The following is a 24,789-nucleotide window of genomic DNA, read 5'->3' on the forward strand; positions in this document are numbered from 1 at the left end:
TCCATTAGTCATCCACCTTAAATTAGGTGCCCAGCAGATATAAGAAGAGCTGGAATATAATGCTACCTAAAAAGTCTCTTGAAAATGCTTTTCTCCTGAAGATAGGACTGATGCATGTTCAAAATATATTATGCTATTAAATAAAAACGATACCACTTGTTCTGATTTGTCAACGGGGCTACAGCCCTCAAAGTACAGTTAAAGAGTAGGGATAAAAAAGAAAAGTGAGATCAGGTGCCTTCTGTCCACCAGAGGCAATGCAAGCAGCTATAAGAACAAAAAGAGTGGCAACGAGTGGAGGGAAGGACTTCTTGCTAAACCAGGAGCTATCTTTGTCCCATCTGCAATCTCTGTGGAGTTGACAGTGATCATTAATCTCTCCCATCCAGAGTCTGAGTCTAATAAAAAAATAAATCATGGCAATGAAAGGTAGACAAAGATCAAAATATCACCTGTAGTAAAAGTGACGAGGTGACTGGAAAACAAAGTTGAAATGTATCATTACAAATAGGTTTTTTACACTGAATTAAACTTATCCAACTGGATAAATGCAGGCGGTCCTGACATGGGTTGACCAGCTGGAGCATAGGAGAGAGAGGACAAGCGCAAATCCTTAAGACTGGCTGTCCATGCATAAGCAGGATTCCTTTCCAATCTCACCAACCAGAAAATCACTCTTCCTTCATTTCATGGAGAGTCAGAAAAAAAGTGCAAAAATCGTCTTCCAAATACTGTTCCCTCCTGGGAAGTGAAATGTCCACATAATGTGCCAAGACTAAATAAGAGAGTATGAAAAATGTTTATTCCATATTTATTTCAAGGTGGCATCACCTTTAGATCAACCAAGCAAACCTATACTGCTACCTACTATGTGCTAGATGCTAGATACACACTATGTGAAAAACAGTTTCATGAAGCAGAAGCAGGAACAGTAATTACAATAGACTTCTGCTCCCAGTCATGATAAAAGTTAATACCAGACTTACCATCTACCATAAATAACTATTAAACTGGACAGAATATGGCCTTCCTGGTGGTGCAAGAGGTTAAGTCTTAGCACTGTGAAGTATCTGCAGTCACTGCAGCACAAGGTCGATCCCCAGCAAGGGAGGTGACCCACGTGGTGCAGCAGACCTCTCCTGTCTCACCTGCTGTTCCCCTCAGCAGTGTACTTCAGTCAATCCACCTGTTCTGCTCCCTACTCTGCCTCTGGTGAATCCTCTCACCCTCCCACACCTCTGGCCTATACCCCAGCTCTTGTATGTATAAATAAATAAAATAAATCTTTAAAAAATAAACTGGACAATATACAGCTCTTTAAGTCAGGAGAGACCAGGTAGTGCAAGAATGCAATTCCTGTAAGAAGGGAAACTTGAAGTAAGCCCATAATTGCCCTGTTCTCTGTTATGGGACAACTTCCCAATTTTGGCAAAGAAAGCTGGAATCCAAACACAACAGAGGGTCTCATTGAACCCAAGAAACAGTGATCTGAGTTTGGTTAGAATTTTAAGTGGTAAAATACTAGAGAGAGGGCCTCCCCGGTGGCACAGCAGTTGAGCGCTGGGTTGCAAAGCTGCCCACAGCCTCTGCAGCGCCGGTTTGATCCCCGGCCACTCCCCGGCCACCGGAGGAGGGTCCTGCATGGCACACAGACCTCTCCTGACACCCGCTGCTCCCCTCAGCAGTGTACTTCAGTCCTTCTGCCTGCTCTGCTCCCTGCTCTGGCTCTGGTGAATTCTCTCACCCTCCCGCGTTTCTGACTACCCAGTGCTTGAATAAATAAATAAATAAATAAATAAATCTTTAAAAATTAAAAAATAAAACACTAGAGAGAAAGGAGCTGTGAAAAAAAAGGGGGGCACCAAAAGTCCATTGGTGGGAGGGCTCCTCTGCCACTCTGTGGCTGAGGACTGGAAAGTAGAGGCACAGGGCAAGACCACCTAATCCTTATTAGATAGTAGGAGCTACAGGGCTGAAAGAGAAAATCACTGAAGGTCAGGCAATGCTGGCATTGGAGGTAGGAACATGTTTTGGCTCTACCAGAGCAAAGAAGTCACATTAATGCCACAGACCAAAAGACACTGGCAAGGCCTGACATTAGAAGTAAGGACCACGTTGTAGAGCAAAACCTATGTTGAGCCTCTCCTCAAGCGAGGGGTCTTTGGGAACGCATCAGAAAAGAGTGTGTGTTTACCTGAATCAAAACACATCAGGCACATGGTAAGGTCATATGAAAAGGAATGGTGCACTCTGCATGAAAACACAAAACCACACTCTACCACTGTGATTTGAATGTGGAGGAGAGAAGGGAATGTAGAATGACTCAGGGATTTCTATCTCACAATACAAGTGGAGGTGGTCTTTTCACTGTTAGGGAAAACAAAGGAGAAAGGGATAAAAAGACCACAGGTTGGTTTTGATAGATTAAGCTAGAGGTAGCCAAGAGTCGTCCTGTTGAAAATGTGTGACATACAGGTGGTTATGAGGCCAGCAGAGAAGTGAATGAACAAGTGACAAATCTGGGAGTAGTGAGCACACAGGTTGGAATTATGGGAATGAATGAGATTGCCCAGGGAGAGTACACCAAGAGTGAAGCAAGAAAGGGTTGAAACAGAACCCTGAAGAACAAAACATTTAAAGGACAAGCTGAGATGGGAGTGAGAGAATAACTAGAAAGTGTAAATGCATCCATCTGCTAGATGGAGAACGAAGAAAAGCATGGTATGACTTAAGGCAACAAGGCTAGGGTCTCAGCAATAGTCAAAAGGCATCAGCAACAAAGATGCTAAGTAAAAAGTAAAGGTGTTCAACTAGGGAAGTAACTGGTTATCTACGCAAAAGCCAAGATGTAGGCAGAAATCAGACCTCACTAGATTCAGAAGAGGACAAAGTGGGAGGACAGCAAATGTGACATACTCTTTCAGAAAGCTGCTCTGACCAGAAGACTGTCTGGGATCTGGCTAGAAATCTCTCACAAAGAATATTGCCTAGCTCAATAAATATTGAAGGATTGTGCTAGAGGACTACATCACTTAAAAATGAACAAATGGGGCCTCCCTGGTGGCGCAGGCGGTTGAGCGCCGCACTATGAAGCTGTCCGCAGCCTCTGCAGCACTGGTTCTATCCCAGCCAGCCGGCAAGAACCCCACATGGTGAAGCAGACCTCTCCTGTCTCGCCCGCTGCTCCCCTCAGCAGTGTATTTCGTCAGTCTGCCTGTTCTGTTCCCTGCTCTGTTTCCGTGCATCTGGCCTGTACCCCGGTTCTTGTATAAAAATAAATAAATCTTTAAAAAAAAAAATGAACAAATGGCAGAAAGGGTAAAAAAAATTTTCAATGTACAAGGGAATTAACTATATCCATCTGGTTATTTCACCAGTCCTTGTTTCTTACCATTTTAGTTTGTCTGTCAGACTGGATAGATATTAGACCCAAGCAAAGTTCCATTTTCTCCATGAAGACTTCCTTGACTTTTGTAACCTTCAATGACCTCCTCTACCATAATCAAAAAGATAGACAAATGCAAGCATTGACAAGGACATAGAGAAAACTGGGACCCTCATACATTGCACATAGAAATGTAAAATGATGCAGCTGCTGTGGAAAACAAAGTTAAAGAGCTAACATATGATCCAGCAAAAAGTATATAAACAAAATGTGATTTAGCCATATAATGGATTATCATTCTGCCATAAAGGAGGAAATATAGATCCATGCTGTAACATAAATTACCTTGTAAACATTATGCTAAGTGAAAGACGTCAGCTATAAAAGACTGCATATTATAAGAATCCATTCATATGACCTTTCCAGAACCAGGCAAACCCATAGAGCCAGAAGGTAGATTACTAATTCCCTAGTGCCTACCCCAGGATCAGACTCCTAGTAAGTTTCCAAAATGTGATTCTAAGATGAATATATTTTCTTTGAACTGAAAGCACTTATTAACTAACTATGCAATCTACTTCCCAGAAGCAAGGGAACATCAGTAAAAGTTTCCATAGCCAATTACTAGATTTAGGCCTATGTTAGTCTGAAGGACTCTTCTTGTTTCAGGCTGGTTTAGACCCTCCAATCCCCCACACACATGCACACATAACTCTTCAGATGTACACACTCTTTCTTTAGGTGTGTTACTATATTTGTTACTGTATTAAACAGAACTTGCTGATCTCAAAGTTATTGTGTCTCCCTAAGGTGTTTTCACATACTTCTACTCTGTATTCATTTTAAGCTTTAGCTCTCAAATGATAGATTGTGTTGATTTTTTAAAAATTTTTTTAAAGATTTATTTTTATTTATATAAGAACTGGGGTACAGGCCAGAGGCATGGGAGGGTGAGAGGATTCACCAGAGACAGAATAGGGAGCATAATAGGCAGACGGACCAAAGACACTGCTGAGGGGAGCAGCAGGCGAGGCAGGAGAGGTCTGCTGTGTCATGTGGGTATTTCCCTGGCCGGCCAGGAATTGAATCCACACTGCAGAAGCTGTGGACAGCTTCACAGCGCTGCGCTCAACCCGCTGCACTGCTGGGGAGGCCCTATGTTGATTTTTTTAAAGATTTATTATTTATGCTTAAAAGAGCTGGGGTACAGGCCAGAGGTGTGTGGGGAAGGTGAAAAGATTCACCAGAGAGAGAGTGGGGAGAAGAACAAGCAGATCTACTGAAATACACTGATGAGGGGAGCAGTGGGAGAAACAGGAGAGGTCTACTGCACCATCAGTAGCTCCCTGGCTGGGGATCCAACTGGTGCTGCAGTGGCTTCAAATGGCTTCATAGTGCTGAGACTTAACCCCTTACACTACCAGGGAGGTGCTGTGTTGATTTTAAAGTTTAAGTCTCAAAATACAATTCCCTTACTGCTAATTTATCAATTTATTCAATCAACAAATATTTTCTGGTGTACCTACTATGTGCCAAGTCCTCAGTATTTTCCAGGAATAAGTAAAACAGTCAAAAATCTCTGCTCTCAAGAAATAGACAATTTATTATTTCTAATTTCTTGGGATCACCTCAGACTTCTCTCCAGGTACTGATAATCCCAAGATCCAAAATAGTGGGTTTTTTTAAGCCATATAACAATATCATTAAGTAGAAAAATGGTGATTCAGTAGCAGTGGGTTTCAACACTGAAGCCAAGAGCAGAAATAAAGAAGCAGCTGAGTATAAGCAAGCCAGTGAGCACTTGGGGCTCTTACTCGAGATGGAATAATCTGCAAAGTGGTAAACAGGAATAAGGACAACTGGAAAGTATTTTCTTTTGATTCATTTTTTAGGAATAATCCATATAATCCAGGAGCTAGATGATAACAGCAACAATCAAATTGTATCTTATCGGGGAAAATTAAAAAGCCCAGGTACAAACTGAACAAACTCACAAGGAGATAAATACTGATTCAGACTATCAACAAAAGGTTTTTGCTGCTATTGCTTTGTGGTTGATTTTTTCAGGTAGGTTTTTTTTTTTTCTCCTACATAAACACTGGGGGGGAAAAGTCTGGAAAACACAGAGAAATATAAAGAGATAATAATTCCACTATTCAAAAATATACATAAACAGTTATATAACTTGTTTCAGACTGTTTTCTATTATGTAAAAATATTTTTTTCTTTTCATAAAATTGGCACCATAGTGACTATGTACTAGTGTATCCTGCTGTTATTACTTAACACAGGAGCATTTATCCATGTACTTATTCTTCAAAAATATGAATTTTGAGGTTGGATTATACTCCACCATGTGAACATGACATAATTTTACCACCCTCCTATTGTTGGGGAGGTTGCAGCAATGTTTTGCAACATAAAATAAATGAATGTAGATACATGCTCTCATTCATAACTATCTAAATGTGTCCTTGAGGTAAATTCCTAAGAGGAGACTAGCTAAGTCAAGGATATGAACTTTTAAGTATCTTGATATTTATGCTAAAAAGTTTTCTGGTAAAACTCCCAGCACAGTATGAGGACAACCGCACCATCCCTTGGCAGCACTTGATATTTTTACTTTCATTTTCATCAATTAAATTAAAACTAATTTCTCATTTTAATCTGCAATTCTTTTATTAGTAATAATAAATATTTTTAAACATTTATAAAATTATTTTTAAATATTTTATGTATTATTTATTGTACTTTGTTTATGTCCTTTATTATTTTTTCCATTAGGATGTTGCATTTTTTCTTTTTTTTTTTTTTTTTTTTTGTGGGACCCTCGCCGGTGGCTGGGGATCGAACTGGCGCTGCAGAGGCTGTGGGCAGCCTCACAACCCGGCGCTCAACCACTGCGCCACGGTGGGGAGGCCCAAGGGCCTCAATTTCTTTATTCATGAAATGAAAATAAAACTATGTGTTTTAGGGTTATCATAAGGATTAAATGAGAGAAAATATGTGACGTTTATAACCAGGGTCTGGTATGGAGTAGATGCTCTTCAAAAATATGTGATTTTCTTATTTGGAGGTACTAAATCAGTATTTAATTCATATGATCTTATATAAAATGTTTGCTTGAAATAGTTAGCTATCCCAGCAAAGTATCATCTGGGTAAAAACATTTAGGTCAGCTTTCTGTCAATTGTAATTTCCACTGCTGTAATTATGCAATCATCAACCACCACTGCAAAACAACAAAACCCCAAAGCTGATGTTACTGAAATTGCTAAATACAGTAATTATTTGATTATCAAGATCATGACCACTAGTTCCTTTAGGAAAGCAAAAGGAATCTTTGTAATTATAAGAGCAAAAGGTTGATTAGTTATTCCAGAAAGTTGTCTCTACAAAAAAAGGTTTTTGGTCACTGCCCAGAAGGCAGTATACTCAGAAGTTTTTCTCAAATTGCTGTTTTCTCACATTCCATACTCTGAAAAGAACAATGTCAACAAAAGAACTGAAAGAAAAAAAGGATATTCTTTGAAACTTAGCCTTCTTGGCAATCTTTTCTGGCAAGAGGTTCCTTACTGGTTGAAATAATCTCCAGGAAGAAAGCACAGTTGATGAAATCTATCAGCATAACCCCTCTCTATGGAAAAAGCAGGGAACATATTCTCCCTATAAGTGTAGATTCCTTTAAGAAAGGAAGCAAGGTATCATTTACTAAGCACCTGTGTTTATAGTGCTTTATTACACATTTATATTATCTCTCAAAGCTATGAGGTAGGTCTTATCCTTTCTTACAGACAATAGATAATTTGCTCAAGGTTTTATAGTTATTAAGTGGAAACAGTCAGCTCCAGCACTCAAGTCTGTCCAACTTTGAAATCATTTTCTTTTCATTATACCTTCATCAAAATTCAGAATGATCATGCCAATTCTCCCTTATAAGAAAGGACCCAGTTTAAATCTTGATTCCGGGCCTCCCTGGTGGCGCAGCGGTTGAGCGCTGGGTTGCGAAGCTGCCCGTAGCCTCTACAGCACCGGTTCAATCCCCGGCTGCTCCCCGGCTACCGGAGGAGGGTCCCACATGGCACGCAGACCTCTCCTGCCGCCCACTGCTCCCCTTAGCAGTGTACTTCGGTCCTTCTGCCTGCTCTGCTCTCTGCTCTGGTGAATTCCCTCACCCTCCCATGCTTCTGACTGTATCCAGTGCTTGTATATATAAATGAATGAATGAATGAATCTTAATAAATAAATAAATCTTGATTCCAAGATAAAACAAACTCAATAAAGTGTGGGTGAAATCAGCAGATTGCTTTTCTGCCTATTAGTCTTTAAAATGAACTGAAGGACTCAAAGAAAGTGCACCCTGGTGGCGCAGCGGTCAGCCTCTACAACGCCCTGTTGGATCCCCGGCCACCGGGGGAGGGTCCCACATGGTGCGCAGACCTCTCCTGCCGCCCGCTGCTCCCCTCAGCAGTGTACTTCATCACTCTGCCTGCTCTGTTCTCCGCTCTGACTCTGGTGAATTCTCTCACCCTCCCACGCTTCTGACTGTACCTAGTGCTTGTATAAATCAATCAATCAATCAATCAATCAATCTATCTTAAATACATAAAGAAAAGGTACCTGTTGACAACCATAGCACACTGAAGCAGAAGCAAGTATAAAACAGGTATAGGCTTCTCAACCACATCACAGATGTCTGCCAAAAAAATTCTGATAAAATCCAGGAAGCAGGGCTTGGCTTGACTCCCAGCCTCTTCTCCATGGCCTTCCTTCCAGACAAGCAGAACCAATCCACTAGAGAGACAAAAAGAGAAGAAATTATATGCCAAGTAATTAATAATTGATTCCTGGAAATGTGGAATGCTAGAAAATGTGACAGATAAGAGGGAAGAGAAATTTCAAGTTGTCTTTCAATGATTATCCCTGCCCATAAATTTTTTTTAAAGATTTATTTATTTATACAACACTGGGTACAGTCAGAAGAGCAGGAAGGTGAGAGAATTCACCAAAGCCAGAGCGGGGAACAGAACAGGCAGACTGATGAAATACACTGCTGAGGGGAGTAGCAGGTGCAGCAGGAGAGGTCTGTCGCGCCATGTGGGACCCTCGCCGGCGGTGGCCGGGGATTAAACCGGCGCTGCAGAGGCTGCCAGCAGCTTCGCACCCCAGTGCTCAACCGCTGCACCACCAATGTCACCAGGGGAGGCCCCAATGCCCATAAAGTTTAAACCTGAGCTTTGACATAGCTGATAATTATCAGGATAAAAACATAGCAAGGGCTATGAAGGACTCCACTGTAAAACTGAAACACTTTACATTCCATTATTTTCTAACAATTAATCATCAATGTGGTAAAATAGAAAGAAGATCAGCCTGAAAAAAAGGTCTGGGTTTTAGTTCCAGTTCTGTTACTAACAGTTTTGTGGCTGTGGCCGAACACACTTTCTTATCGATGAAAATAAGAGATTAGATCATTAGAGGTAAACTAACCTGAGGATTTTTAGCCATATTTTAAAAATCTGTAATGTGACTGTCTCTAGGCAGGGCACACACTTTCCCTGTTTGCTACTGTGTCCATCACTATTATCTTTAAAATCTATCTGATTAACACTTTAATATCACCTCCCTGATCTTAAGTCATTTGCAATTTTTGACTTGAATTCATACATATTCAGCAAATATTTATACAGCTCCTATTATTTGCCAGGCATTTTGTTGGCTACTCTAGAATCTAAGGGCTAACTGATTTAGACCTCTTCCAAAGGAAAAAGTGATTTTCCATCAGTTTCTTCTCTCTTATACAATTCTCCTATAATGTATAAATAACTACATAAATATAGGCAACATTTTGAGAGTTCAGTTCTGAAAAAGCAATTAAAAACTTTTCCTGTCCTAAATGGTACATGCCATCCATAACTAACAAAGAGCACAGGCTGACAACCCCCACCCTCAACAGTATCATGGAGACTGGCATTGATAGATATCAACAGTAATACAGGGAAACACACACACATACACACTGCAAAACTGAGGTATAGCCCACCCAAGAAATGGCTTTCACTAAGCCTTAAGTATCTGAAGGATTTTATCTTTCTCATTTACTTCAATCCATCTCTACTTCTAGTTGTTTTGTAGTTGTGTGTGAGGGAACAGGGGCAGAAAGGTGTGTGGGCCAGACACATGTTCCAGAGATTATGAAATGATGCCTAAGTTAGGAAGTGTATCTAGCAACTTCTCTAGTCTCCTACGACAGAATGGGTGAGTGTGCATGTGTATGTGTGTGTATGGATCTTACCCAATACATTTCTGCCTACCACAAAAAGATTTTAAACTCAAGGTGACTCAACACCTGTCATCAATAGTGTGATAGGTAGGCGACAAAAGCATAAAAGAAATGAATAGGCTTTGGAAATGGGAGTAATAAACACCATTGGATCAGCAGCTGACTTGAAGTGCAATGCCTTACAAACCATGCATAAGAAAGAGGTAGTGCTACTTTCATGTGAACTCCCAACCAGTTATTTCTCTGAAACCTACAATTGCACAAATCACTGCTAGGGTCCAGTCAAAGACTTGCTGACCAGAGGCAGGAACAACATTTCACATCAAGATCCAAATGGTTTGTTTTAGAATCAAAGGGTAACAACTCAGGGAGAGAACACACACCCCCACAATACAATAGTTCTGGCATTTAGGGCGTTACAAGTACACCCGAAATAAAAGCACTCTCTGTTGCAGCAGCTGTTCAGACAGAGCAGGGGGTAATGTTTACTTAATACTTCAGGTTGATGGGGGATGTATCATAGTTCAGTCTGTCAGCTACATACGTGGAACTCCATTTATGTACAAAGCGATAAGATATGTTTGAACAACGACAGAGCACGTCTGAAACAGCCTATTCAGCTGGTATGAGTAATCAAGAATAAAGTACTTTAAAAAAAAAAGTCTCAGATATTTGGGAAAGTTACAGAACAGACTGCCATGAATAGCTTTGCTTATATTTGCAGACATTGTTTTCCAAATAGCTGGAAAAATGAACAGATTGTTCTGAGAGGTCGTCTTTCCAATTTGTTCCTAGTTTCCAGTCTGTTAATCACATAAGAAAGCACGGGAGAGTGAGCTAATTCTCTTTGCTAACTGCATCTATTGTTGGTTGGACATAACCACCAGACGTGAGAGAAAGCAAAGCTTTCCTGGAATCCAGCCTGAGGTTTTCTCTTGACTTCCGTCATTTCACCTTTGCGCTCACTGCAGTCACCACAGAACCCTCTGTGGGGCATAATTTTCCAAGCCCTGAATAAGGCAGGTTTTGCATGAGAATTTACACATCGTGCTCAGACCCCTGCCACCCGACCTCTTATTCTGCATCAAATTTCTATCTTGGTGGGGAGACCAAACACCAAAGACAGCAGCTAAGGGAGAAGCTGCAGAAGTGGAAGCAGGGGAAAAGCCAGCTGCGCCCCGACCCCGGTCTGTCTGTCTGTCAGGGGAGGGAGAGCGCTGCCTGACCGACCGCCAGGCCCTGGTCGAAAGAAGCTGGGGGAGGGAAGGATGTTACACCTCGGACTCGAGCTCTGCACCAGCAAAGCCAGAAGCAGCTGGCTGCCCTCGCTGGGCTAGGAGCGCCACCTCCGGGCCCCAACACCCGGCCAGCGCACCCCCAGAAATAGCCCGTCCCGTGAGTCCCTCCCCTGAGCTCGAGGTCCTCGGCCTGGCAGCCAGCCGCCCCGGCCACCTACCGGGGCTCAGGGCCACACAGCGGGGCCCCGGCTCGCGGCGGCCTCCGCCTCCTCCCGGTCCATGGGGTCGGGGCCCCAACCTTCGCTCCCCTCACCCGGAGGAGGAGGAAGAGGAAGAAGGTAGTGCGGGCTCCCCACCCGGACAGCTCCCTCTCGCCTCAGCCTCCCTGGACAGCGACGGCGGCCGGAAACACCGCCTCCTCCCACCTCCCGGGGCGCAACCCGGAAGCACATTCTGCTTGCTCAGCAAGCCCTCCCGCCCCCCCGGAAGCTCAATTCCAGCCGCGCGCCCAAGGGGGAGGAGGGGCGGTGCTGGAGGGCAGAACGACGCGCGAGCGCAGGAACCTCGGCCCCAGGTGGTCGCCTCCTGCTCCCCAGAGGCGGGCTGCACCTTCGCCTACCCGGCGTGCGCTCCGGGCCCCAGACCCAGGAGTACCCACAAGCAAGATGGCCGCGGCGGCGGCACCCGCTACGACCTAGCGCCCGGCCTCGCGATTGGCCGGGGCCTGGAGTGAGGCCGCCGCGGATTGGTCGAGGGCGCTGCGGGGGTGGGGGTGGAGCTGCAGCAGTCTGGAGCCGGGAGTGGGCAACGCGGCGTGAGCAGCGGCCCCAGGCTCCCGGAGCATCGCGCTCGGAGAAGACTTCGCCGCTCGGGGCCGCAGCCTGGTGAGCTCAGCCCCCTTCAGGCCCTCCCCTGCCTCCCAGCCGGAGCCTCTCCGAGCCGGCGCTGATCGATGCCGACACACCTGGGGGACCCTATCGCGACTCCATCGCGCCATATCGCGACATCATCGTGCCCTGTCGAGACTCCATTTTGTCACAGCCCTTTGCAATATATATCTATAATTTTTTTAATTTGCCCTGTCATCTTTGGGGGCTGTCCCATGTCGTGATTTTGCCGTGATCTCTCCGTGACATCACCGCGCCATCGTGAAGTGTGATCTCATCGCCGCCCTGTCGTGACTTCATCAATGTCGTGTTGTGACCTGGCTGCGGCGGGACAGGTGGTGACCGCCAGGAACCCTTCTCCCCTTCTCATCTCCCCATCTCAACAGCCCCGCTTCGATTATCCGGCTTTTGGATTCTCCGTTGTCCTGGGAGCTACCCCGGACCCCTTCTTGCTTCTCCCGCCCCTGCCAGTATCCACAGGCGGGGCGGGGAGAGCGAGGAGAAAGAGCACAAAGGGTTAATCTGCTGCTGCTGCTGCTGCTGCTGCTGCTGCTGCTGCTGCTGCTGCTGCTGCTGCTGCTGCAGCTTCTGCCCGAGGGAGGGAAAGGAGAGGAGGCAAGGAGGCTGCGGGGGCGACTAAGAGGCCCGGCTGGAGGGGTGGGGTCCCCAGAGAGGCCTCCAAGTCTTCCCTGCTCAGGCCCAGCATTCTCACTTCTGCTGAAGCTTGTCTCCTGCCTCTTCTGGAGAAGGGAGGGGAAAGGAAACCTAGTATACCCTCTCCACTCTTGTCAGCCTGAGTCCGGATAATCGAACTTTCACCCATGTATGTCTCATTCCTCCCTGTCTGTCCTCACCACTTCCTCCCTGTGTGCCTCCGTGGAAGGAGATTAAACCGGGCTTCTGGTGCCAGGGGACAGCTGAACAGTGGGGCCAACCCCCTCACCCCCCCAGAGATTGGTGAGGAGAGCCGTCCAGCTGAGCAGTAGGATGCATGCTCCTTTCCTGCTTTCTGGAGGTGACCTTGGACCTGGGTCCCTTCATCCCTAAGGACTTGAGGGTCCAGCCCCTTAAAGGGACTCCCCCGCCCCCCAAGGGAGGTCAGTCCTGAGGATCCCATCCTTCCTGATCCTCCCAACCCTCTGTGCTAATCCCTCCCCCCATCCTCCACTCCCACTCCCGCCCCCTCCCTGCCCCACCCCCGCCCCTCCTCTGCAGAGGGATGCTCAGTCCCTCTTGTGTTCACAGTTGGGCAAGGCGGGCATCATGGCCTCGGATTGCGAGCCAGCTCTGAACCAGGCAGAGAGCCGAAACCCCACCCTGGAACGCTACCTGGGAGCCCTCCGTGAGGCCAAGAATGACAGCGAGCAGTTTGCAGCCCTGCTGCTAGTAAGGAACTGACTGAAAATTGGGAGGTGGGAAGGGCTGGGTGATTGAGCCCCCTAGGAATGGGGTCAACAAGTCCCAAGGATATATAGGTGGTTGCTGGCAGCCTTCAAGTCACAAAAGAAGGCCCTAAATGCCTACCTTTGGGCTCTCTTTTTTTGCTTCTCTAAGTATGGGGCAAAGGGAAGAATGAGGGTAAATAAGGCTTGTGGCCCTAGGAGTCTTGGAGGAGGCTGCTTGGGTCTGCTCTCTGGGGCGTCCCAGAGCAGATGGGAGCTGACTCATATGGTAACAGCAGCAGGTAGTAACTAGTGCAGAGTACTTGAGGCCTGGGGATGATTGTTCTGGGGGTGGAGAGTAGCAGGACTGGAAGTGACTGGGAAGGGGTCGAAGAGGGTGGCCAAGATCGTAGTAGGTAGGTTGAGGGTAAAGGATCTGGTTCAGGGCTTAGCCCTGTTGGAGGAACCCAAGCTGGGGACAGCAGAGCAGGAGCTGCAGTGCTGGGAAGGGGGGGTCGGTGTGTGGGGGGTGAAGGGAGGAGGGAGTACAGCCGCTGCTTGTTTGCCATAGCAACAGGGAGAAGGCTCTGGAGTCAAGGGCTCACACTGCAGCAGAGGAGGTGTTTAGGTGAAATGTAAGGGGAAATGTTTTGACAGTCAGAGCGGCGAGACACAGGAGCCATTTCCCTTGAGAAGGTGGCGGGAATGGATCGGAGACTTCTCTGGAGGGAGCAATTAGGGAGGGACCCTAAGTCCTTGGGAGATTTTAACACTGAGTGCTAACCCTCTTCCAACTCAGGTTGTGAGCCTCTAGATTAGACATCAGGAATTCCAACTGACCAGGTGACGAAACAGCAGAGCAAGTAGTTGAGGAGGACTAGACTGTTCTCCACAGAGATAACCAGAGGGGAAGGTTCCCAGAGGTCACACCTGTCTCCTAGGAGAAGGAAGGAGCTAGATAAAATGGCCTCTGGGAGTCTTCCTGACCCCTCAGTGAACCCCCTTACATAACCTAGTCCTGTTAATGGTGAATACCACATGGTGCAGGGGACAGTCTTTGCCACCTCTTCCTTTCATCCTGCTGATGACACATACCCCCTCTTAGGTGACCAAGGCAGTCAAAGCAGGTGACATTGATGCGAAAACTCGACGGCGGATCTTCGATGCTGTCGGTTTCACCTTCCCCAATCGCCTCCTGACCACCAAGGAGGCACCTGATGGCTGTCCTGACCATGTTCTTCGGGCCCTGGGCGTGGCCCTGCTGGCCTGCTTCTGCAGTGACCCTGAACTAGCCGCCCATCCCCAGGTCCTGAACAAGATCCCCATCCTTAGCACCTTCCTCACAGCCCGGGGGGACCCTGATGATGCTGCCCGCCGGTCCATGATCGATGACACCTACCAGTGCCTGACAGCTGTGGCAGGTACACCCCGAGGCCCCCGGCACCTTATTGCTGGTGGCACTGTGTCTGCCCTGTGCCAGGCATACCTGGGGCATGGCTACGGCTTTGACCAGGCCCTTGCACTCCTGGTGGGGCTGCTGGCTGCTGCTGAGACACAGTGCTGGAAGGAGGCGGAGCCCGACCTGCTGGCTGTGTTACGGGGCCTCAGCGAAGATTTCCAGAAAGCCGAGGATGCCAGCAAATTTGAGCTCTGCCAGCTGTTGCCCATCTTTCTGCCCCCAACAACCGTGCCCTCTGAATGCCTCCGGGATCTGCAGGCTGGGCTGGCACGCATCCTGGGCAGCAAGCTGAGCTCCTGGCAGCGCAACCCCGCACTGAAGCTGGCAGCCCGCCTGGCGCATGCCTGCGGCTCCGACTGGATCCCAGCAGGCAACTCTGGGAGCAAGTTCCTGGCCCTTCTGGTGAATCTGGCATGCGTGGAGGTGCGCCTGGCACTGGAGGAGACAGGCACAGAGGTGAAAGAAGATGTGGTGACTGCCTGCTATGCCCTCATGGAGTTGGGGATCCAGGAATGCACCCGCTGTGAGCAGTCACTTCTAAAGGAGCCACAGAAGGTGCAACTAGTGAGCATTATGAAGGAGGCGATAGGCGCCGTCATCCACTACCTACTGCAGGTGAGGGTACGGAGGGAGTCCAGTGTGGGGGGAGCCAGGGAAGGGGGGAGCAAAATTCCTGCACCTCCATGTAATGGGAGACAAGACACTGATCCCACAGCACTCCAGGGAGTAGTGTGTGGCCGGCCCTCCCTCTCCCTCCCTCCCTGATCCTCCACATAAGCACCTACCACACACCATATGTGCACTCACATCACAGTACACACACACAACACAGTAACCTCCCACTTACAAGCCTCCCCCCAGTACACACACACACACACACACACACACACAATGGAAGCAGTCTGTTCTTCTCAATCTCTAGCAGTTTTACACACATACACATACAGACTTGTAATGGCACAGGGAAAGGAGCAGGGCTGCCTGGTTCTTGGCCTCTGGAGAGGTTCATCTAACTCCATTTAATCCCCTTCCCCACATCCACATCTCCTCCTCCCTCCCTGTCTGAGAGTCCAGGATTTTGTCCCACAGGGGTTCACTCAAGACTGGTCTCTTCAGTAACCTGCTTCAGCCACTGAACTCACCAGCACATCTCCCACATACCAAGTCAAGCTCCCATTATCTTGTTTTTCTGATTTAGCCCAAAAGAGGGCATCTCTCCCACCACTCCTACCAAACTGGAGCCCGTCCTCCCACCCCAGGTCAGTGCCGCTGGAGAGGAAGTGTTTCTTAGCTTTCTTAGTGTTTCTTAGCCTTGAGATGCTTTAGAGGTGGGGGTCCAAGGGGATGCGGCTTGAGTCTCAGCAGACATGCCCTGAGGCCTGCTCTCTGCCAGGCCCCTGTTGGGTTAGTCCCTACTGTGTGCCAGATGCTGGGTTGCACAGGGTAGGAGGAGGCGAGGTGCCCACCTTCGGCTCACAGGCCAGAATTCCTCTAGTCCTGTTATTCCCAGGCTGGCCAGCATGCTGGGTAGGCAGAGGAGGGGCTGTGGTCCTGCTCCATCTCGAGGGCATCCTCTGGTAACAGGTAGGGCCGGAGAAGCAGAAGGAACCCTTTGTGTTTGCTTCGGTGCGGATCCTGGGTGCCTGGCTGGCTGAGGAGACCTCATCCCTGCGCAAGGAAGTCTGCCAGCTGCTGCCCTTCCTCGTGCGCTACGCCAAGACCCTCTACGAGGAGGCCGAGGAGGCCAATGACCTCTCTCAGCAGGTGGCCACCCTGGCCATCTCCCCCACCACCCCAGGGCCCACCTGGCCAGGGGATGCGCTCCGGTGAGTTTGTAGTTAGTCTGTTCAGCCAGACTATTCTAAAAAAAAAAGTGTACCCCCTGGGTTCCCTGGGGCCGCTCTTGGGTGAAGACTGGTTAACACAGGGCTACCTCTCCCCCATACTAGACTGTGCTGGGTTTGGGGCATGAGATTTCCTTTTGGATTGTTCCTGTTTGTGGGGGACTTATTCCCACATGCCAACCCTAGGTTTTTCTGTAAAAAGAACTCATGCTCGTTAAGTTACCTACTAACTGCTTGGCATTTTGCTGTACCTTTTACCAAAACTATCTCATTTGGCTCACACAGCAAATGTATGATAATAAGTCTCATCCATGTCCTTGGGGTGAGGAAACTGAGACTCAAGGGGTTTAAGTAACTTGCCTACACTCACACCATGTGGCAGAGCCCAAGTTTTCATCTAGATCTGTGCCATCCCAAACGTGTGATGCTTCTGCAGTACCTGTGAAGATGTGTCTTCCCCTACTTCCCTTTCTCCCCAAAAGGGAATCCTGTGCCCTAATCTCTCCCAACCTTTCACATATCTGTTCCTTCCACAACCCAGGCTCCTTCTGCCTGGCTGGTGCCACCTGACAGTTGAAGATGGGCCTCGGGAGATCCTGATTAAGGAGGGGGCCCCCTCACTTCTGTGCAAGTATTTCCTGCAGCAGTGGGAACTCACATCCCCCGGCCATGACACCTCAGTGCTGCCCGACAGCGTGGAGATCGGCCTGCAGACCTGCTGCCACATTTTCCTCAACCTCGTGGTCACTGCACCAGGACTGATCAAGTGAGGCGGGGATAGAGGTTGGAGGAGCAAGGGGGTGCTGCTGCTCAAACTGGCTCCAAATCCCAATCTCTTCTGCTTCTCAGTGCCCATGGAATGAAAGGGGCTCAGAACAGACAAAGCCACACACATAAGAATTTAGCATATTGGGAAACCCTCTGGGCATGTCTGCCTATTCTAGCTAAAACCCAATCTCTGCCCCCAAGGTACCATGAATGTGATCCATAATTAACTATTCACCCTGCTGCCTGATTTCTTTTTTTTTTTTTAAAGATTTATTTATTTATGCGTACAAGAACTAGGGTACAGGCCAGAGTTGTGGGGAGGGGGTGAGAGGATTCACCAGAACAGGTGGATTGACTGAAATACACTGCTGATGGGAGCAGTGGGCGAGCCAGGAGAGGTCTGCTCCGCCATATGGGTAGCTCCCTGGCCACTCTTGCTGCAGTGGCTGCTGATAGTTTCATAGGTTGCGACTTAACCCCTTGCGCCACCAGGGAGGCTCCCTGCTGCCTGGTTTCTAGCTGCCCTTTTTCCCAGGGCTTAGCCTGACTCTGCTAGGCCCTGCCCTACCCACACCCACCTCTCCCCTCTCTCCCCAGGCGCGACGCCTGCTTCACATCTCTCATGAACACCCTGATGACGTCGCTGCCCGCACTCGTGCAGCAGCAGGGGAGACTGCTTCTGGCTGCCAATGTCGCCACCCTGGGCCTCCTTATGGCCCGGCTCCTTAGCACCTCTCCAGGTAAGCCCTGGGAGTCCAGTCCTAATGGATAGGGGCAGGGGACCTAGGTGGATCTGCTACGTCCGGGACATAAGTCACTGTCTTCCAAAAATGGCTTTAGACAATTTTCTAGTCAAGAGGAAATCTCTGAGGTATGTCTCCATCCTCCACCCCACCCCACCCTTCTTCCCAGAATGATAGCATTCTCTTCCTTTTGAAGACTTTTAAGGCAAGTTCTGGTGGGTGTAAGTACAGGCCTGCTGAGAGGCACAGGCATAGGCACCTGGAATCCCCAGCACCCCAAGGAATCTGAATCCAGTGTTTTCAAGGTGGAGCCGCCCCCACCCAGCCCTTGAGTCAGAAACCTGACTTCCCTCCATTGAGGTTTTTCTGTGCTCGGCACCTCACCTCCCTTGTGACAGCCTTCAGTGCTCATGCTGTGCTGCACACCCTCTCCCCAGCCCTCCTCACTCTGGCTGTGTGCAGGGGGAGGGACGTCCCCTCCAGCCCCTGCCAGCCCTCTGTGTCTCCCACTTTGGCCGTGGGTGTCTGCTTGGGTCCCTCTGTCCCCGCCTGTTCCCTGTGCCCCATCTGTCAGGTTGGAGGAGCTGAGCAGATGCCCAGGAACAGGGTGTAACAAGCCCGTACCCTCAGCTGCCTCTCTGTTCCCTGTGTGGGGATCCCAGCAGGGTACCCGGCAGTGGGAAGGGGAGATGTCCCAGGGAACCAGGAACACCCCCCTGCCCTCTAGTCCCTGTGCTCCCTTAGTCCCAGACTGCATCTCCATTGCCTCTAAGTGAAACCCCCATGCAGTTCACCCACAAACGCTCCAGGCTAGACAGCCTCCCAGAGAGCCTCTACAAGGTGGGGCTTGAAGCTCCGCATCCCCAGCTCATGGTCCCCAGTGCTCTCTTCTGGCCCAAGTATCAAATTGGTGCGACCTCCTTAGCCTGTTGAGCTCCAGGCTGAGCTGCTGCTCCCCTCTCCTCAGAGGACAAGAGGTTCTGTCCAGTAGCTACGAGCACCAAGATTATTACATTTTATTCTCGCAATAAATTCTAAGGCTAGCACTATTGACCCCACTTTACAAATAAAGAAACAAGGTCCCTGGGAAGTGTGTCCCAGGGTCACACACAGGTAGGGTATCATTCTAGGCTGTGCTTCAGCTCCCTGAGTGTTCACATGGGTAGGGAAGGGCTGGCAGAGCAGCTGGCCCTTCTGGCTCATGCCCCCACCCACCTTTTACCTTCCAGCTCTTCAGGGAACACCTGCATCCCGAGGTTTCTTCGCAGCTGCCATCCTTTTCCTGTCGCAGTCCCACGTGGCCCGGGCCACACCTGGCTCAGACCAGGCAGTGCTGGCCCTGTCCCCTGACTACGAAGGTATCTGGGCCGATCTGCAGGAGCTCTGGTTCCTGGGCATGCAGGCCTTCACTGGCTGTGTGCCCCTGCTGCCCTGGCTGGCCCCTGCCGCTCTGCGCTCCCGCTGGCCGCAGGAGCTGCTCCAGCTGCTAGGCAGTGTCAGCCCCAACTCTGTCAAGCCTGAAATGGTCGCTGCCTATCAGGGTGTCCTGGTGGAGCTGGCCCGAGCCAACCGGCTGTGCCGGGAAGCCATGAGGCTGCAGGCAGGTGAGGAGACAGCCAGCCACTACCGCATGGCTGCCCTGGAGCAATGCCTGTCGGAGCCCTGAGGGTGTGTCCACTGGGGACAGACCTGGGGGCAAGCAGCGAGGGAAGGAGGGAGGAGGCATCTTCCCTGAAGCCCCCAAACTGGAACCCCTCTCCCTAAACTTCCCCCCCAAACACCCCAGCTTACTGGCTTTTCCGAGGGCAAGGGCGTGTTGCCCACCCCTCAGGTGTGAGGAACTGCGTCCCGCCCCCCGGGACCCCACGGGGGTAGGGATGGGCTTGGAAATCAACATGGCTGTCCCCGCCAGGCCGGGGAAGGTCGGAGTAGCCCCCAGGGAGGGGGGCACTAGGTGTCATTATGCCCGATGTCTGGCTCCCGTATAGGAGGGAGGCCCCAGAATAGGATAGGGCTGGCAGGAGCTGGCTGCCTCAGCCCATGTGCCCTGCCGGCCAGGGCGTGGGGGTCCCCTAGGCTGTGGTGCCCCCTCTGGCCTCCCAGGCTCACGTCCTTTAAATTGGCCCTTTGGCTCTTGCCTTTGACTCTCTTGGGCAGAGAGCAGGCTCAGGCCATTGACATCGCAGTTCTTCCTATTAACTTCAGTGGCCCAGGGTCTGAACTACCCCATCCTTCCAGGAAGCCGTGGAGCAGAACAGGCCTGGTGGGGGGGGTGGGGAACCTCCTTCCACCTGAGCTTCCTTGAGGGGATCCAGGAGTCCTTGGGCTCTGGTCTCTAAGCTTTTGTGTCGTGTTGCAGCAGAGTGACAGTGGGGATTGGGGGATATTTATTTTGCCTGTCCTTATCCCTGCTTGGACACCTGAGCATCTGATCCTTGTCCCCCCAGTACCATCTGGCCTGGCTGGAGCCAGGAACAGGAGGGACACCTCCCCAGAATCCGCATGCTTCCCTAGTGATTGCACCCCATCACCATCGTGGTGCCTGGCTTTAACTTCCACCCCTGCTTAGGGTTCCTCTGCAGAGAGACGCGACTGGCGGCTCCAGCAGGGATGACCTTTCTTATGACCCCAGGGGGATGCCCCCCATCAACCTGATCCTTTTCTTTCCCTCCCCCATCCCCTCCCCCAGTGCGTTCTGTGATCGCCAAGTTCAAAGCTGTGCACATGTGGACACTCAATAAATGTTCATTGGTGACAAGGTGGCTCCTGTGTGGTCTGTCCTGCACCATCTCACTCCTTCCCAGTCTCCAGCAGCTCACTACCACCTGCCGCACACATCCACTCCTTACTGAGCACCTTTACAAGTGTTATCTCATTCAGTCCTCCCAAGAATCCTGTTAAGAAGGCACTATTATCCCGATTTTACAGGTGAAGAGACTTAGGCATAGATGGACGATTTGGTGTTACAGCTAGTGAGTGCCAGAGCCAGGACTCCACATAGGCCTTCACTGCTAGAGGTTTGAAAATGCAAACTATTGATGTGCCAGGCCTGGTGGGGGTGCTGCCTCTGCAGTCAGCAGGCTGTTACCAAGTGAGACAGGTACATCATCCAGTTTTCTTAGAGTCCACAATCCTAGCTTTTAAAATCCCATATTTGAATATTGATCATTTAAAAAAAAATCACTACTGCCTCAACAACATCTGCAGGCCAGATATGGCTTTTGGGTCACTAGCTGTTCACCTCTGTTCTATGCCAAGTGAGAAAGGGAAGGGTCTTCAGCAGGATACAGGAGCCAATCACCCACTGCCTCACCAGGTCTGAACTTAAGCTGGTCCTTTGGCCCTCATTTTGCAAGTTGTTATCTACCCGTGGGCCTACACGCATTCACAGAGCTCCATCTCCATGTGCCAATCAGTGGTGGGCTGTGTAAATATGAAAAGCTAGACCCTGCCCTCAAGCAGCTTAAAATCTAGCAGGGAAACAGACAAGGCAACAAACAACCTGGAGATGAAAGCATTACTTCCTTGGAATCTAAACAAAGAGAGCCCCTCAGTCTAAGTCCAAGAAAACTCAGAGGGTGAGGGTGAGGAGAGGTATGCCAGGTAGATAAGCAGAGGAACAATGGGTATAAAGGTATGCCGACTAGGTGGCTGCAAAGAGTTGATCAGAAGTAAATGGAAGAGTGTGAAGTAGGCAGTGTTGGAAGATGATGTTGCACCAGTGGGCCTGGACTAGATCTTTCAAGTCCTGGTGTGTTGTGCTAGGCAGCTTAGCTGTGGGAGAATGCTGAAACTGCAGAATTTTGAGCAGATTGAAAATGACCCAGTTTGCATTTAAGAAACATGGCTTTGACTGCAAGAGGAACAACTGAGGCAGAGAACTCAGAAAAGAAATAAGATGTCTGAATCAAACCAAAGCCAGTGAGAATGAAGAAAATATAGATAGGAGTCAGTTAATAGGGCTTGGTGATTCATTGCAAGTGAAGAGGATAAAGATGGCTCCCAGATTCCTGACCTGGGCCATTGAGTGGAGAATGAGGCCATTCATCATCATGGGAAACAGTGGGAAAGAAACAGGTTTGTGCAAAATATATACTGTTTTGGTAAATGGTAAGAATTCATGCTGCTGGTGGGATATCCAGGAGACAGTTGCTTTCTGCATCTGGAGCTTGGAGAGAGGTCTGAGTGAGTGACAGATTTGGGAGTTGTCAGTACAGAGGGTCCTTAAAGCCAAGGGAGTAAGTGAGATCATGTGGGAAGTGACAAGAGAAGGGAAGGGTTCCAAAGCTAGCAGCAACTACTCATAGGGCTGTTCTTGTGCAGAGTGGAAGCCAACTCCTGCAGAAAACTTCGTGTTACAAGGCAGACTGAGTTCTGTACTTTAGTGAAGGATGGTCAGAAAGTTCTGGGCTCCGGATGGGGGAAGAGGGATGGGCGGGACAGGCAGGCTTAGGATAACTTGGCTAAACCAAGCTAGTTCCAGGAAATTCAGCTGCGAGGGAAAAAGGGGGACCTGAGCTGCAGTTGTGAGATATAACCACGAGGTGGCACCTCAGAATCTTCCTGAGCCAGATTTCCTGGCATCCTGCAAACAGGCCCTGAGTAGGAGGCTGGCAAGAGGGTGGCTGTGTCAATAAAGGAGGCAGACCTGAGTATTTTCTTAACATAAAGTCCACATGCAAGTTTGCTGATTCAAAAGAGAGGGAAAATTTTGAGCCTAGGAAAAAAGCAATATGACAAGTATGCCTAATGGGATTCCATGTATGTGTGAACATGCACACCTATGTGCCAATATATGTCCTGTGTTCTGTGTGCATGTGTGTTTCCCTTGGATATCTCTGTGTGTGTGTTGCATGGGCCATGTGTCAAGAGGTGTCTGCACATATACCCCAGTGCACATCCCAAGCCTTCACATATATGCGTGTGTCCCAGAGAGTAGGCAAATAGCAATGCCTATCTCTATCTCAGAAAGTGAGGTGTCCCTAAGCCCTGAAAAAGAAAGATCACAGGGCTGCAGCCAGAGGGTCCTGAAGTCTTTAGGAGCCCCAAAAGCCTCAGCAGGTCATGGAGAACTTGCCTCATCCCGAACATGCCACAGGTAAGAATCACTCACTCATCAAATGAGCTCCTGCAATTATACTTGTGTTCTGTCTAGTTACCATGGTCATGTTCACGTGGAGGATCTAAAGGACCTAAAGGATCCCTCACTAGACCATGGGATTCATAAATGTGTTCATTGTTTCATTTATCATTTATTTAACAAGCATTCATTGAGCACCTGCCATGCACCAAGCCTAATGCTAGTTACAGTCTGTTTTCTCCTTTCATCTTCTTGTGCAGCAGATCATGAGGCAGGAAAGAAAAATTAATTGCAGCTGCAAAGAGCCTGGAATGCTGGTTAGAGTGTTTAAACTTTTTTCCCCTGAAGATGTGCCCAGGGGGGCTCCCGGAAATTTTTCAGGAGGGAAATAACGTGGTCCAGTCACTCATGTTGCTGAATGAAATTAGAATTGGATCAGAAGAGATATGACTGAAGTCATGGACCAGTTAGGGGGTTGTTGAAATGGCCTAGGCAGTGGTTCTCAAACTTTAGTGTCCTGAGTCACCCTACTGGCTTATTAAGAACACAGGCTGTATTGCTGATTCATAGGTGGTCTGCAGTGGGTCTAAGAACTAGCACTTCTAGCAAGTTTGCAGGTGTTATACATACGCGACGCTTGAACACTTTGAGAACTATTGGTCTATAAGGAAAAGTATGGTGGTGTAAGATGCTGGCAGAGAGGCAGAGAGAGACTTAAGGGTTAGACATGAAAACACTCCATGAGGATTAGCATATGCAGGTGAAGGGAAGGTCAGAGTCTGGGGAGATTGTTTTTAATTTGCAGAACAGTGGTGCCATTTACTATAGAACGCAGGAGGTAAAGCAGTTTGGGGTTGAAGGTGGGAGTAGAGATGTGGAATTCAGTTGGGGACTTGGAAAAATTCGGCTGGCTGCAGCCAGATATCTGGAGAAAATATTAAGTTGGCACTGGCATCTGGAGGTCTGGATTTCTAGTGAGATCACAGACCACAGATGACAAGGGGGGAGATAAGAGCAGATAGGTAGTCATTAAAGTTTTGAAAGAGGATGAGCTCACTTATCAAGAGAGTAGACAGGAAAAGACAGAAGCTTTGGCCTGAGACTGAATAACTGACCTTAAAGATGTGAATGAAAAGAGGAGGTAGAGAAGAAGACAGAAAAATGGATAGAGTAGTAAGGAAGAGAATGAAGAAGGGAGTGTCTTCCGCTGCAGGGAAGTAGGATGAAGAAACCAAAGGAAGCCTCCAGACAGGCAAGCTATCTGGTCATTCGGCCTTCCCAAGCCTGCTGGAGAATCCCCAGGGGAAGCCCAGAGCTGAGCAGGGCTCCTCAGGCTCCCTGTCCCTGGACTTCTCTGAAAGGGGTCTACCAACCTGCATGCCATGCACTGACTTCAATTGACCTGTGAACCTGGGCTAATCCCTTTTCCTCTCTGACCTCAGTTTCTGCACCTGCAACAACAAAGTAGGGGACATATACACCTGTCCTGGAGTCTCGTTTCTAAAGTCCTGTGGTTGAAGTTGGGAAATGGGAAGAGGTTCCGTGACACAATCCACACACCCACATATAGAGACACACTAACACTCCTGACGTCTGATCTGTCCTGGGCACAAAGATTGCAGAACTGCCCAAGTCTGCTTAGTTTGTCACCCTAGCAGATGGTTCTGTACTCCAGAACATTCTTAGTGATGAGTTCTCAGCTGCTGGAACATCACCTCCC

At 48.9% G+C, this 24,789-nt stretch overlaps 2 protein-coding genes across 6 annotated transcripts in view; one reads left to right on the forward strand and one right to left on the reverse strand.

Moving 5' to 3' along the window:
- Positions 1-11,191, reverse strand: part of KIAA0319L (KIAA0319 like) — a gene marked incomplete at its 3' end in the record, with an annotated part of 94,775 nt that extends 83,584 nt beyond the window's left edge. Inside the window, exons 1-2 of the mRNA XM_084242742.1 lie at positions 11,125-11,191; positions 8,006-8,179 (exon numbers count right to left, since the gene is read on the reverse strand). Coding sequence (XP_084098868.1) covers positions 8,006-8,147 — 142 coding nt within the window. The 5' untranslated portion in view covers positions 8,148-8,179; positions 11,125-11,191. The remainder of the gene's footprint in view (positions 1-8,005; positions 8,180-11,124) is intronic.
- A 904-nt stretch (positions 11,192-12,095) lies between these two features.
- Positions 12,096-19,655, forward strand: NCDN (neurochondrin; the record flags this gene model as incomplete). 5 transcript variants are annotated; one of them, XM_084243029.1, is made up of 8 exons in its annotated part: positions 12,096-12,128; positions 12,379-12,450; positions 13,039-13,179; positions 14,281-15,249; positions 16,219-16,460; positions 17,020-17,244; positions 17,844-17,986; positions 19,219-19,655. In XM_084243029.1, the coding sequence occupies 8 exons, from the start codon at positions 12,096-12,098 to the stop codon at positions 19,653-19,655; spliced, it is 2,262 nt and encodes a 753-aa protein (XP_084099155.1). The 5 variants fall into 5 exon arrangements, with proteins under 5 accessions (XP_084099155.1, XP_084099156.1, XP_084099157.1 ...); XM_084243030.1 differs by lacking the exon at positions 12,379-12,450 and having other exon boundaries at positions 13,009-13,179; XM_084243031.1 differs by lacking the exon at positions 12,379-12,450.
- Between the last annotated feature and the right edge of the window lie 5,134 nt (positions 19,656-24,789).

The sequence above is a fragment of the Talpa europaea genome (genome assembly GCF_964194135.1).
Source record: "Talpa europaea genome assembly, chromosome: 9".
Classification (NCBI taxonomy): Eukaryota; Metazoa; Chordata; class Mammalia; order Eulipotyphla; family Talpidae; genus Talpa; species Talpa europaea.